The sequence below is a fragment of the Mustela nivalis genome (genome assembly GCF_964662115.1).
Source record: "Mustela nivalis genome assembly, chromosome: 1".
Classification (NCBI taxonomy): domain Eukaryota; kingdom Metazoa; phylum Chordata; class Mammalia; order Carnivora; family Mustelidae; genus Mustela; species Mustela nivalis.
Genome location: NC_139020.1, coordinates 65,169,287 through 65,183,666, shown reverse-complemented (window position 1 = coordinate 65,183,666; position 14,380 = coordinate 65,169,287). Strand labels below are relative to the sequence as shown.

Sequence of the window (14,380 nt, the reverse complement as noted above, 5' to 3'; positions counted from 1 at the left end):
CTAAACAGTGTTACTTGCTAGCCACATGATCTGGAATACCTTTCTGGGGTATTCCATCTGTATTTTTTTTAATAGCCCATTTTAGGAGGCTTGCGGTAAGATGTCAGTAAAATAAAAATTTATAAATCACATTGTGACATTTCCTTTTTCTTATTGAGGGGGATGGTGCAAATATAACATGGTTAATGCAACTTTAATTAGCTAATTAATATATAAATGACATGAAATTCATAAAAGGGAGATTGAGTGCTGCTCTTTTCTGAAAATCTGTTACTTTATTTACTGCTTAAAAGAATCTGATTTGTTTGGGACAAAGTCTTCATTAATTTTTACTATATTTTCCAGTTGTATATGTATCAGCTGTTCCGAAGTTTAGCCTATATCCATTCCTTTGGAATATGCCATCGGGATATTAAACCACAGAACCTCTTGTTGGATCCTGATACAGCTGTTTTAAAACTCTGTGACTTTGGAAGGTAAGTTTTTTTCTTTTCTTCTCCCTTCTTTCACTCCTCCCCAGTCCCACCCTCCTACTCTGTATGCTCTTTTAAAATTATATGCCTTTGGGTGCACCTGGGTGGCTCAGTAGGTAAGCATCTGCCTTTGGCTTGGGTCATGATCTCAGCACCCTGGGGTTGAGTCTTGCATCAGGCTCCCTGCAGGGATCCTGCTTCTCACTCTCCCACGCCCTCTGCTTGTGTTCCCTCTCTTGCTGTCTCTCTATCTCTCTCTCTGTCAGATAAATAAATTAATTAACTTAAAAAAAAAACAGAACAAAAAAAACTGTATGCCTTTTACAGTATCACTACAAAAATACCATAGTCCTTATTCAAGGAGTATGCACTATTTACAGATTCTTATAAGAGTAGTTTAATAAATTCTGTTAGAATTATAAATATGTATAGTCTTTTTTCCAGCATTTTAATTTGTAGGAATTAGTCCCTTAGAAATACTTGAAAATAGTGTATATACAGGGATTTTTATCATAAGATTGTTTATAAATGTTAGTAGGAAAGTGACCAGATAAATTATAGTATATACACATTTAATGTAATACATGCAACTGTAAAAAGGAATAATGTCTTAGAAAAATTAAAAAACAAGATCAGTACTATATAAAGCTTTTTCATTTTTGTTTTAAAAACATGGTATAGCCACATGTATATAGGTATATGATTATTTCTGGAATGATAGGTAATAAACCCATAACATTGATTGCCCCTAGGAAGGGAAACAGGGAGTATAGTGTGGTTGAGAAACTTGCTTTTTCATTGATGGTACCTCGTATTATTTGAATGTTTTATTATGTGTTTATATTCCTTTCTTAATAAGAACTAATTTTTTTGAAGGTTTTATTTATCTATTAGAAAGTGGGGGAGAGGCAAGCTGGGGGGTAAGAAGGGAAGGACAGAAGGAGAGACCCTCAAGCAGACTCTGCCCCGAGCAGGGAGCCTAACACAGGACTTGATCTCACGACCCAGAGATTATGACCTAAGCCAAAACCAAGAGTTTGCTGCTGAGCAGTTGTGTTTTTGTTTTTGTTTGTTTGTTTTTTTTTAAAGTACTAGCATTCATTGCTGCATTCTTTTTCATTTCAGTGTTAACCTTAGTAGCAGTGTTTTCTTCCTTTTCCTCTATATTGAGTCTCTTGTTCTCCTTTTCTGCAAATTCCAGTGCACTTTGTTTTCTTAAACTGATTCCTTGGTAATATTATATTGTGTCATAAGACGTCATCCTTTTAATCTTCATAGTATTCAGCAACTTGTGCTTCTTGTAATCTATCCTTATATCCTAGTGTAACTCACTCAGTTAACCTTCTTCCACCTAGATTAGTCTTTCTCCTCTCAGTCCCTAGTACATTGCCACATAACTTGGATTCTCTCCATTTTTTTATCCTCACAAATTCTTTTCAGTTCAGCTCTTTATAAATATTGATCCACATCTCCTAATATCTCTATTTCCACCTCTTTGTAATACTTCCATGTCAGCCCGCAGTTTAAATTTTAGGTTTAATATAAGATATATTCTTCATAGGCTGTCTCTTGAGTGTGTCAGAAAAACAAGCACATCTGCTCCTTTGGAGTCAATTCTTAGTCTCAAAGCAGTGTGCTCCTTCAGACCATCCCCCTTTTATAGTTAACTGGTCTCAGATACCTGTTTAGGATTCGGCTCATTTTGCAAGCTATAACTCTTCCTTCAACTATAACAAAAGCTGAAGGCTATTAAATCAAAACTCTTATCTGATGCTTGAAACAAAGTGCACATAACTGCTGAAATCAGATGAGTTTTACTGTTACAGGGTATCTTCCCCACGGAGAGTGACTGACCAGTATGAACTGTAAAAAGACTGAGACGTCAAGTTTAGTAGTTTCTGTTCTCAACCATAGTGAAAATACTGCTGCTATGGAGAATTTTATTGGCGCATAGGAATTGCTTTGTTCTGATATATTTAGAACAGGGATCTCACCTCTGTGGTAATAGGTCATTTTTAATAGCTCCGATAAATAACAAAGCTGCTCTTTTTTGTTTGTTTTTTAACAGTTGGTTTCGGCAAGTAGAATTTTAAATACACTTTAGGTTCTTAGTGCCAGGTTGGTAGTGACTTGAATAAAACAGTATTACTCTCTTTTAGTGATTTTTTTTTTTTAAACTAGATGAAATAAGGTCTAGAAGTAGCTGAAGATCTAGTTGGGCTTTCTCAAAACTAAGTGTGGTCATTATATTGGTTGCTCTCATCCTTCAAAGGATGGGAAGGAACTTCAAGCCTCATCTGAAGAGAATGAAGGTAGCTTCATCAAGTATCCAGGAAATCTATAGGATGCAGAGTTTCCAATATTACCTTTATTGTCTTATAGTGAATTTTCTGACAATATAATTGGAATCTCTCTTACTAATATAAAAAAAACTTTTATAGGGCGCCTGGGTGGCTCAGTGGGTTAAGCCGCTGCCTTCGGCTCAGGTCATGATCCCAGGGTCCTGGGATTGAGCCCTGCATTGGGCTCTTTGCTCAGCAGGGAGCCTGCTTCCCTCTCTCTCTCTCTCTCTTTGCCTGCCTCTCTGCCTACTTGTGATCTCTGTCTGTCAAATAAATAAATAAAATCTTTAAAAAAAAACCTTTTATAAAGTAGAAAGTTTTTATCAGCTAAGCTGAAAAGGTATCTTAATTTTCATGCAGGCAAAAAGCAAGGATTGATATTTGTTAATTTATGAAATTAGTGCTGTGTGTCAATACTTGGGGAGAATGTTAAAAAAATAAACTGCCTCCCTCTTCAAAACTTGTAATGAAGGAAGAACAAATTAACGTAAGGATTATCATTGACCAGAAATAAAAGAAAGAAAAGAAAGTCCAACCTTCGAAACCTTTGTGACTACTTTCATTTGTCTCTACTCTGATTTCCTATACCTTTACCTCAAAATTTTCCCTTTCCCTATTACTTACGTTCTTTCTGTTTTGATTTTGTTATATGTGTTTATTGCCTGTATTTATCTTTGTTGTCCTTCTTTGCCAAAGTAGTTAACTTCTACAGGAGTTTATTTCAGTGTATCTCTAAATTATCTTGAGAGACAGCTCCAAAGAAACTAATTAATGTTTAAAATACATGTCACAAAGTATTTTGAATAAAAGTTGGATTAGAGAACATGTAACTAAATTTACAATAGCGGAGTTAGAATTCAGAGGCTGTGAATCATCTCTGACCTACAGGGGAGGACCTGTCTTATTTATTGAGTAATGAATATTTAGACAATTAATAAATTGACCAACACAGTGGAAAAAGAGAATAGATTGGGTAAGCCTTGGGATATTTACTCTGATGCTGAAGTCAAATTATAAGAGAGTGATCAATTTCTGTTTAAAAAACTCTCGTGGTAAGAAGTATTCATTCTTGTATTATAATCCATTACTGTGTTTTTTGGTGGGTGGAGGTACTTCTTACTTTTCCTGCCCTCCTTTATATTTTAGAAGTAGTATTCAAGGAACAGAAGATAACAAGAAATTCAGCATTTGTCCTTTTATGACTTTCTATTTCTTTTTCCTTAGGTGACAGTTGATAAAGGCATTCTTTAAAAGCTACTTTTTTACTGTTATGTTTAAATTATAAGATTCTTTTGTTAGGTAGTTATGGTTCTTATTTTTCTTTTTTTGCTTGTTGTATGATTTAATGGTGTGAATCTTAGATAAATGTTCAGGGTTGTAAATGAAAGTTTAGGTTCTTTTAAGGTTTACACTGAGTTTAAAGAATTTATGCTTTTTTTTTTTTTTTTAGTGCAAAGCAGCTGGTCCGAGGAGAACCCAATGTTTCGTATATCTGTTCTCGGTACTATAGGGCACCAGAGTTGATCTTTGGAGCCACTGATTATACCTCTAGTATAGGTAAGTACTGAATATGAATATATTGGCTTGTAATTATTAATTACATCTTGTTTTTAGTAATTTAGTATTACTAATCTATACTTTCACTTAAATATAAAAATAGGGATGACCTAAAATCTGTTTCTTCTTAAAGACTGATGTGCAAAAATGTGTAGAGTATTTTAAATGTCAGCTCTCAGAATTTAAGGTATATTTATTATTTTTTACTAAGGTTTCTGGGATTTTTTGATTATGATTATGACTATGTTTGTTTTTTTAACTTTTAAAATTTCAAATAAATCCTAAGTGTATCTTTTCTTTCTTAACATTTTAATTCTCCTGAAATACTAACTTCTGAGCTTGATCACTATTTGGAGAAGTTGCATCCATAACATTGATGATGAAAATGATAGGATGGCCATATTGTTGTCATTCCTACTGTGCTATCCCAGTTGCTTATTTGCTGTTGAGTCAAGTCACAAAAAAACAATTCTTTCTCATTTGTTTGGCTAAACCCATTGATTCTGTGAAGTCTTCACAAAAGATCTTTAGTGATTAGAACGAATTGAATAGGGATAATTTGCTTCAGTCTTCAATGACTTCCTCTTCTACCCCATTTTAGGATACTAATAAAAGTGAACATAGTACTGTCAGGTGCACATGAATGGTAAAGCTAAGAGAGGATGAGCAGCTTTAGACTAGGTGTACACGTAACTGTCAGAATTATTTTATTGTAACATTCTGTTTCTGAAGAGAATTCCTTAATCCAAAAATAGAACCAAAAGCATGCAAATACCAAACCAGCCAACCAAAAAGAACCCATAGTTACAGAACTCTAAGAAACACCAGAATGTGGACAGTTTTTGTCTTTTAATACAAGTGGAAATTTTCTGATATGAACACAGGCCTCTATACAGAAACACATTACCATTTTTATTTTGCCTAAAGGACAAAAATGCCAAAGAGCAATTTGATTTGTGCCAAGGGACCCAGAGTTTTACTTATCATTTCTTTTGCACCATTAGTGCAAATGTCAACACAGTGAAAAAGGTAGATAATATCTTGATATTCTTAAGAAAATAGTTCTACCCGTTAGGACCTCTTTAAAGGTCCAGGGGGCCCAGAGCTCTGCAGACCATACTTTGAGACCTGCTACACTGGAAGATGAGAGTATAATTGTGTGTGTGTGTGTGTCCCTGTGTGTGTGTGTAATGCTGTCAGTTTCATCATTGCTGTTATATGGCCTATGCTAAGGGACAAATGAGAAAGAGCAAAAAGAGTATTTTGGTTGGAGTAGAACTAGATTTGAGTTCTAGGTCTGTTACTACTTAACTAAGCTATGACGTGGAGGTTGCTAACAGTTCTACCTACTTTTCTGAGTTTCTGTGAAGATTAAATAAAATATTAGTGAAAGTACTGAAGAAGTGGAAGAAGATATTTGTTTCATGCTATTTGTTAACTTGACTCTCTGCAAGAGCAAATTTCAGACCTTTATCTTTGGAAATATCCTTGGACTTTACAGCTGCTCTATATTTTATTCACATATATGATACTGATCATTCACATACCAGATATTGGGATGAGTTGTGGTCACCTATTTAGGGTCACCCAAAATAAATGCAGTTTGCCTCTTTTAAAAAAGTCATGACCACATCATGTGACACATTAACAAGGCATGTATTAAAAAAAACTCACTACCCGCTTAAGAGTGCATTACTTCTATAAATGTCCATGTGCCTTAGCGGTTCTGTGGAATCATCTTGCAAAAGAAGAGCATTTTAGTCCATTTTCTCTATTAGGAATCACTTCTCTGGATGTTATGAGTGCCTCCTTTCCAATAGCCTCCTTTGTATGGCTAATACCAGAATCTGACTTTCTAGGCTTAGGACTCAACTATACGCCACTGATTGAACTTTGGTCTTTTGAACCCTAATAAGCCTGGATTTGACCTCCCTTTTTAGACTTGGGTATTTCCTCTCATGACTCTGGTGATTTGAAGACAGAAACAAAAGTATTAAGTGTGCTAATGCAGATACATTTTAGAAATATTTTTAACAATTGTTTGAAATGAGAGAGTAGCTGGTTCAGAGTAGATTATTGTCCTATTTGTATATAACCAAAGCTCAGGCTGATGGCTCTGATTATATTATCTTACTGAGAAAGGGCAGAGAACAAATGGTTCTTCAGGATGAAGATTTGAGTTTATAGACACTCGAAGAAGCAGTTAGTTATTCTCTGACAGTGGTGTCTTGACTGGGAATTGAAATTGGGTTCCAGGGGTAGCTCTGCTATTCAGTAGCTTTACCTTGGACAAGTCCCTGATCTTTATTGTGCCTCAGTTTTCTTATCTGTGAATTAACTGTGTTAAACTAAATGATCTTGAAAGATTACTTTTACCAGGAATGAGCATTAAGTATGAAGCAGAACACTATTTTAGTTGAAATCCCCAAATAACCAGATAAGTCAATGGGTCAGAGTACTTATTATTTTATTATTATTATTATTATTATTATTATTATTATTATTATTATTATTCCTCCTGTTTTATTCTGTTTGGAGAATATTACTCATTTGTCCCATTTAGTATGAACAGAAGAGATTTTGGTTTCTCCCAGAAAGTGAATGGTAAATACCTTGGTTTTGGTAGTTTGCATGAGTTAACATTGAGGACCATTGGTATAGTTGCCACCTGAATTTTAGGATTATTAGTCTGTGGCAACCACTAAGCAATAGTGTTCTTTAATGTTTTATTCCTTGTCTCCCATATTTGTACCTAAATCCAGTGTAAGAAAGTATTTCCCGTGATTTTTTAATAAATATTTAATTATTTCCTTGTACTTTTTCTAGCCTTGTCTTCTGAGATGAATTATTTTCTATTGTAAAGAAATGAGTGCGTATTACCTTTCAACTAATTGGCTAGGTAAAGGCATATTTTTAAACTTAGATCAAAATAAAGCCTTTGTGTTAAAGAAGATATATATTTTTTCTCCTTCCATCTTTAGAGTTAGTATTATTTGGCTTTGAATGAAGTTAAGTGTTCTTAGCAGGTTTTAATATTTGCCTAATTTAGCAATTACCTAGTATATCAAGGAGGGTTCTTTTTGGTCAGTGCTTGCAAAATAGGTGTCTTGGTTATCATTACTTAGAACTGGACAAGATCAACTTGAATTTCTTATATAAATTTTTTGTCATTGTTTTCTTATGTCAGTAAAAAGGTAGTTACTGGCAGAGATTTCTTACCCTTCTTGGTAATGCATCTTACCGTATCAGACCTCTTAAACTATTTGTTGACCCCATGCCATTCACTGTTCTTCTCCTTTCTTACTGGTAGATGAGAAGGCCCACCAGAGATTTATGTTCATCCTCTAATGCACTTAATTGTTGGTTCATACAAAACCCAGGAATCTCAGGCATCCAGAAACTGAAAACTAGCTTTTCCTTGTAGAAGGTCTTAATGGTGGGCTATAAATAGATTGCCCATATAATTTAACTTCTTATTTGGTAATACTTTTAAAAGAGAAAGAGGATGCTATTAGTGATTATCCAAGGACAATAAATCTAAACCAGGACTATCTTGGGTAAGCCAGGATTATATCCTTTAAATTATTTTTAATTAATTAAAATTTTTTACAAATTATTAAAACTTATTTAAATTATTTTTTAAAAGTTTACTCTCAGGATTGAGGTGTCCATTTTTACTTAAAAGTGAATTATTGTGTTTTGTTTTTTTCCCTTAAAATGTTTTAATTTTACAACAAAATAATACACTGGCAGGCTCATATCTCACATACCCATCCCAGTTTGGACTTACTGGCCCTCCTTAACATTATTTTTTTTCTTTTCTCATTTATATTTCCACTTTTTTTCCCCCTCTCCTTACTCTTTCTGCTTCGTTTCTGACTCCGCTTGTGTTCATGTACCTTGATACTCATTCTCACATCTCTTATTTCCGTTTGTGCTTTTCTTTTGCTATGATGCAGCTCTTCTTTTCCCTAACCTCCTGTCACCTTATACTTTTTTTTTTTTAAAGGTTTTATTTATTTATTTGACAGAGAGAAATCACAAGTAGATGGAGAGGCAGGCAGAGAGAGAGAAAGGGAAGCAGGCTCTCTGCTGAGCAGGGAGCCCGATGTGGGACTCGATCCCAGGACTCTGAGATCATGACCTGAGCCGAAGGCAGCGGCTTAACCCACTGAGCCACCCAGGCGCCCTATACTTTTTGTTTAACATGAAAAATTCATCTATTGAAAAGCTAAGCACAAAAAACTTCTAGTTGGCTAAATAAGCAATTCACTCTTAAATAATTTTATTTTTTGTAGATGCTATATATAGTCAATTTCTTATCCACCTTACCACCTGATAGGGGATAATAGCATGACAATTTACATATTGAAAATTAATGATTATCTCTCTAATCTTAACCTTGACCTCTTCAAGTATTTTCCCTTTGTCTTTTTTTTAAGTTTTTATTTAAATCGCAGCTATTTAACATACAGTGTAATATTAGTTTCAGGTGTACTATACAGTGATTTAACACTTGCATATAAAACCCAGTGCTCATCACAAGTACACTCCTTAAACCCCATCACCTATTTGACCCATCCTCCACCCACCTCACCTCTGATAACCATCAGTTTGTTCCTTATAGTTGAGAGTCTACTTCTTTGTTTGCCTCTCTCTCTTTTTTCCCCTTTGCTCATTTGCTTTGTTTCTTGATTTCCACATATGAGTGAAAGCATATGGTATTTTTTTCTTTGACTTACTTTGCTTAGCATAATACTCTCTTGCTCCATTTTTGTCTGTCTTTGCAAGTGGCAAGATTTTCATTCTTTTTTATGGCTAAGTAATATTCCTTCACACGTGTGTGTGTGTGTGTGTGTGTGTGTGTGTGTGTGTGTACGTACGTGTGTGTACATGTGTATGTGTGACCATTTATCTATTAATGGTTCCATAATTTGGCTATTGTAGATAATGTTGCTGTAAACATTGGGGTGTGTGTATCCCTTTGGATTAGTAATTTTGTATTCTTTAGGTAAATACCTCGAGTGCAGTTGCTGGATCTTGGGGTAGTTCATTCTATTTTTAACTTTTTGAGGAAATTCCATACTGTGTTCCAGAGTGGCTGTACCAGTTTGCATTGCTACCAGCAGTGAAAGAGGGTTCCCTTTCTCCACATCCTCACCTTCACCTGTTGTTTCTTGTGTTATTGATTTTAGTCATTTTGACAGATGTGAGGTAATAGCTCGTTGTAGTTTTGATTTGTATTTCCCCAGTGAACAGTGATGTTGAGCATCTTTTCATGTGTCTTTTGGCCATTTTCCCACATTTTGAGAAAATGTCTATTCATGTCTTCTGCCCATTTTTTAATTGGAATATTTATTTTTGCATGTGTGTTGAGTTTTTAAAGTTCTTTATATATTTTAGATACTGACTTTTTAACAGATTTGCCATTTGCAAATATCTTCTCCCAATCTGTAGGCTTTCTTTTAATTTAACTGATTGTTTCCTTCTGTATACAGAAGCTTTTTATTTTGATCAATCCCAGTTGTTTATTTTTGCTTTTGTTTTCCTTGCCTCAGGAGACATATCTAGAAAGAAGTTGCTATGACTGATGTCAGGTTATTGCCTGTGTTTCTCTCTAGGATGTTTATAGTTTCAGGTCTCACATTTAAGTTTTTAATCCATTTTGAATTTATTTTTGTGTTTGATGTAAGAAAGCATGTGTTTGATGTAAGAAAGCAGTTTCATTCTTCTGCATGTTGTGCTCCAGTTTTTCCAACACCATTTGTTGAAGAGACTGTCTTTCCCATTGGATATTCTTTCCTGCTTTGTCGAGGATTAATTGTTGTGGGTTCATTTTTGGGTTTTCTGTTTTGTTGATCTATGTGCCTATTTTTGTAGCAGTACCATGTTGTTTTGATCACTACAGCTTTGTGTGATATAACGTGAAGTCCAGAATTGTGATGCCTCCAGCTTCTCTTTTTCAAGTTTGCTTTGGCTATTTGGGGTCTTTGTGATCCCTACAAGTTTTAGGATTGTTTGTTCTGTGAAAAATGCTGGTGGTATTTTGACAGGGATTGCATTAAATGTTGATTTGGGTCGTATAGACATTTCAACAGTATTTTTTCTTCTGATCCATGAGCATGGGATATCTTTCGTTTTCTTTGTGTCATCTTCAGTTTCTTTCCTCAGTGTTTTATAGTTTTCAGAGTACAGATATTTTACATCTTTAGTTAAGTTTATTCTTTTGGTTTTTTGGAGCAATTGTAAATGGGACTGTTTCCTTAATTTCTTTCTGCTGCTTCATAATTGGTGCATAAAAATGCTACAGATTGTGGTACCTTGATTTTTTTATCCTGTGAGTTTACTGAATTCCTTCATCAGTTCTAGCACTTTCTAGTGGAATCTTTTGGGTTTTCTATATGTACAAATCAAGAAAGTTTATTCTTACTTGCCAATATGGATGCCTTTTATTTCTTTTTGTGGTCTCATTGCTGTGACTAGGACTTCTAGTGCTATGTTAAATACCAGTGGTGAGAGTGGATATCCCTGTCTTGTTCTTCACCATAGGGGAAAAGCTCTCAGTTTTTCCCCATTGAGGATGATATTAGCTGTGAGTTTTTCATATATGGCCTTTATTGTGCTGAGGTATGATCTCTCTAAACCTACTTTATTGAGAGGGTTTTTTTTTTTTATCATGAATGGATATTATACATTGTCACATGCTTTTGTTGCATCTACTGAAATGATCATATGGTGCTTGTTCTTTCTTTTATTAATGTAGTGTATCAAGTTGATTGATTTGTGAATATTAAACCATACTTGTAACACAGGAATAAATCCCACTTGATCGTGGCAAAATTTTTTTTAATGTATTTTTTTTAATGTATTGTTGGATTCAATTTGCTAGTATTTTATTGAGAATTTTTATGTTCATCAAGGATATTGTCCTGTAGTTCTTTTTTTTTATTGGAGTCTTTAGGTGATTTTGGTATCAGAATAAATAGAATGAGTTTGGAAGTTTTCCTTCCTTTTTCTATTCTTTAGGATTTGTGAAATAAAATTTATTCCTTTGTCTTTGCATTTAAAAATGGAAATATATTTAAATGCATTCTTTCATCAGTCATATTACAACACAAAAGTCAACCATTTGAAGCTTATATTTTTTTTATCAGAATTTGCATTGGTTTAAAACTCTGTGTATAGAGATTGAAGACTTGTTTGTTGCTATTTTGTAAGCACTGCCAATGTACAGAGGTTGTATCACTTTGACTTGTTTTTTAAAGTATGATAAGTAGATAATCATACTCCATGTCTTGGTGCTATAATCCCATCTTGGTTGTTGAAGATTTGAACACCTGATATTTGCTAATTAAGTGGACTTGACCCTTTGTTGGAATTTGCTTATTGGCCTTTTTCCTCTTTGGTAAGTTTACACTACAGGGATAATTTGATGACTTTCTCCCTCGGTTTTGGATTGTACAGTTTTTTGCTTGTGACATTTACTCTGTGATCAAAGTAAAATTAGGAAATGTATACAAATAGATTTCAATGCAACTTAAGCTACAAGCATTAGTAACTCTTAGTAATGGTAACTCTTTTTTTTTTTTTTTTAAAGATTTTATTTATTTATTTGACAGACAGAGATGACAAGCAGGCAAAGAGGCAGGCAGAGAGAGAGAGGAGGAAGCAGGCTCCCCGCTGAGCAGAGAGCCCGATGCGGGGCTCGATCCCAGGACCGTGGGATCATGACCTGAGCTGAAGGCAGCGGCTTAACCCACTGAGCCACCCAGGCGCCCCTGTAATGGTAACTCTTGTTTTCTTTTCTTTACAGACGTATGGTCTGCAGGCTGTGTGTTGGCTGAGCTGTTATTAGGACAACCAATATTTCCAGGGGACAGTGGTGTGGATCAATTGGTGGAAATAATCAAGGTGAGAAGTTTGAATCAGAATTTTTGAATTGCAGGGAGTTTTGTTGTTATTCTGAGAATCCATATCACCCACACCAACGAAAAACGTAAAGAATGGAGAAAGTGATCCAATATCTCATAAAAAGGTCAGCTACAGAGGAATTATAAGAACACAGCCTCTTGGTTTCTAATTGAGTTACTCTTCTGTTATATGATCGTATAAAAGGTATCTTAGATATCTGATGCAAAAAACAATTGGATATATCTGTTATTTAAATTACTTAAAAGCCATAAGATCACTAAAATATATAAAAACCAAATAAAAGCACAAGCTTTGTGTATTTTTACTCACTCTGTTCTCTCTGCTCCTAATATTCTGCTGAGCACATGGTGCTTATATTTTTCAATATATAAGTATTTGTAAAATGAAAGAATGACTGTCTACTTGTATAAGCAGACCACTGATAGAAGCAGAATTTTGACTTAGGAATTTAACACAAGTTAATTTATTAGATATTACAAGCACTTTTATTAACACCAGACTTAAGATATTATTACCTTGGAATTAATATTGTCTCTTAACAGTAAGACTGAGGTTTTAATTGATTTTTTAAATATAATTTTTAAAAGTTCTTAATATTTGAGACCTTAAAGTTTGCACCCTCTTTAAAAAAAAAAAAAAATCTAGTGTCTGTATATTTAGACCACTAGATTGCTTCATTCTAAGGTTACAGTTTGTCCAAAGCAAAAACACCTGCTTTCTTTGGGGTTTTAGTCTTGATTTGCTGAATATTTCTTAGAAATGTAAAATTCAAAATCTCCTTAGAGGTCATGTAGTCCAATTCTCCAATCAGTGAAAGAACCATCTTAGTTATATTCCTGACAGATGGTTTTCCAGTGTTTCCTTGAATACTTCCAACGTCAAAATACTGCTTTGGGATTCAGTCTGCTCTGTGTCTAAACACCTTTAATTTAGTTTTTCTTTGCTGAATCATAACTCCTCAGTAGCTTTTATCAATTGTACAAAGGACTATGATTCCATTACTTAAAATTCCTTGTACTTATTCTATAAAAATATGTCACTTTTGGTAAGGTGATTTTGCTAAATATTAATGTGCGCAAGTATGGTTAAAAAGATCAAGTGATCAGAAATCTTCCTTACTATCTATATGACTTTTTTATGATTTGCACCTGAGACCTCTGTGGTATTTGTAGTCTTTGGGGGGTAACCATATTTTAGTTTCAAATTAAACTTTAACCTTTGTTCATCAGATTTACTTTCTGATTCCCACACCACACTCAGATCTAATAAGTTCAGATAGTTTGGTCATTTGATTTCCTAAAAGCCCATTCCACATTATTCAAATTAATACTCTAATACAGAGGTTGGCAGACTTTTTCTTTAGAGAGCTAGATAAAATATTTTAGGGTTTAGGAGCTAAAGCACAAATCAAGGAAGGATGTCCTAGAGATATACAAGAGAAAACAAATTTCATTGTGGAAATTTATAATAATTGAGTACAGATTTTTTGTAATACACATCTACTAATTAGAAAATTGGAGTTCCTTGGAGCGGGGCTGTAACATTTCTTTTAATTGAGATTCAAAATTAGTATTCTCTGTCATCAAATTGATTGCAAATTATTATCTATAAAATCAGTCCTTAGTTCATAGGCCCCAAAAAAACATGAGATTGGGCTGTAGTTTAACCCATACTATGGTGCAACCATTCAGCATTTCTTTTACCTCAGGCTTTTACTTGATGTACTCAAGCTCACCATACTATAATTCTGTGGGCATATTGCTATTCTATTTGTCATTTATGTTCAGCTTATTAGAAATATGTTGCTTTTCTATGGATTATAGTTTAGAACTTTGTGATGATTTATTGTTATTAATTTCAGTTCATACTTGATACAAATGAAATTACTATCTCATGCTTGCCATCATATCTTATAAACCTTTATATCTAGAGATTTTTGCACCACACCACTATTATAGTCCTTTAATTCAGTTTTCTTCTTAGTTTGTATTTTTTTAATAGTAGAAACTATCGGTTTGTTATTAATGATTTAATTTATTATTGTTATTAATGATTTAATTTATTTTTATTTAGGGT

General features: G+C 34.0%; 1 protein-coding gene across 3 annotated transcripts in view; it reads left to right on the top strand.

Annotated features, from left to right (window-relative positions):
* Positions 1-14,380, top strand: part of GSK3B (glycogen synthase kinase 3 beta) — a 214,438-nt gene that overhangs the window by 140,467 nt on the left and 59,591 nt on the right. For all 3 annotated transcript variants that reach the window (XM_082712162.1, XM_082712161.1, XM_082712163.1), the window contains exons 5-7: positions 346-476; positions 4,266-4,372; positions 12,186-12,283. In XM_082712162.1, the coding sequence (XP_082568288.1) occupies positions 346-476; positions 4,266-4,372; positions 12,186-12,283 (336 nt within the window). The remainder of the gene's footprint in view (positions 1-345; positions 477-4,265; positions 4,373-12,185; positions 12,284-14,380) is intronic.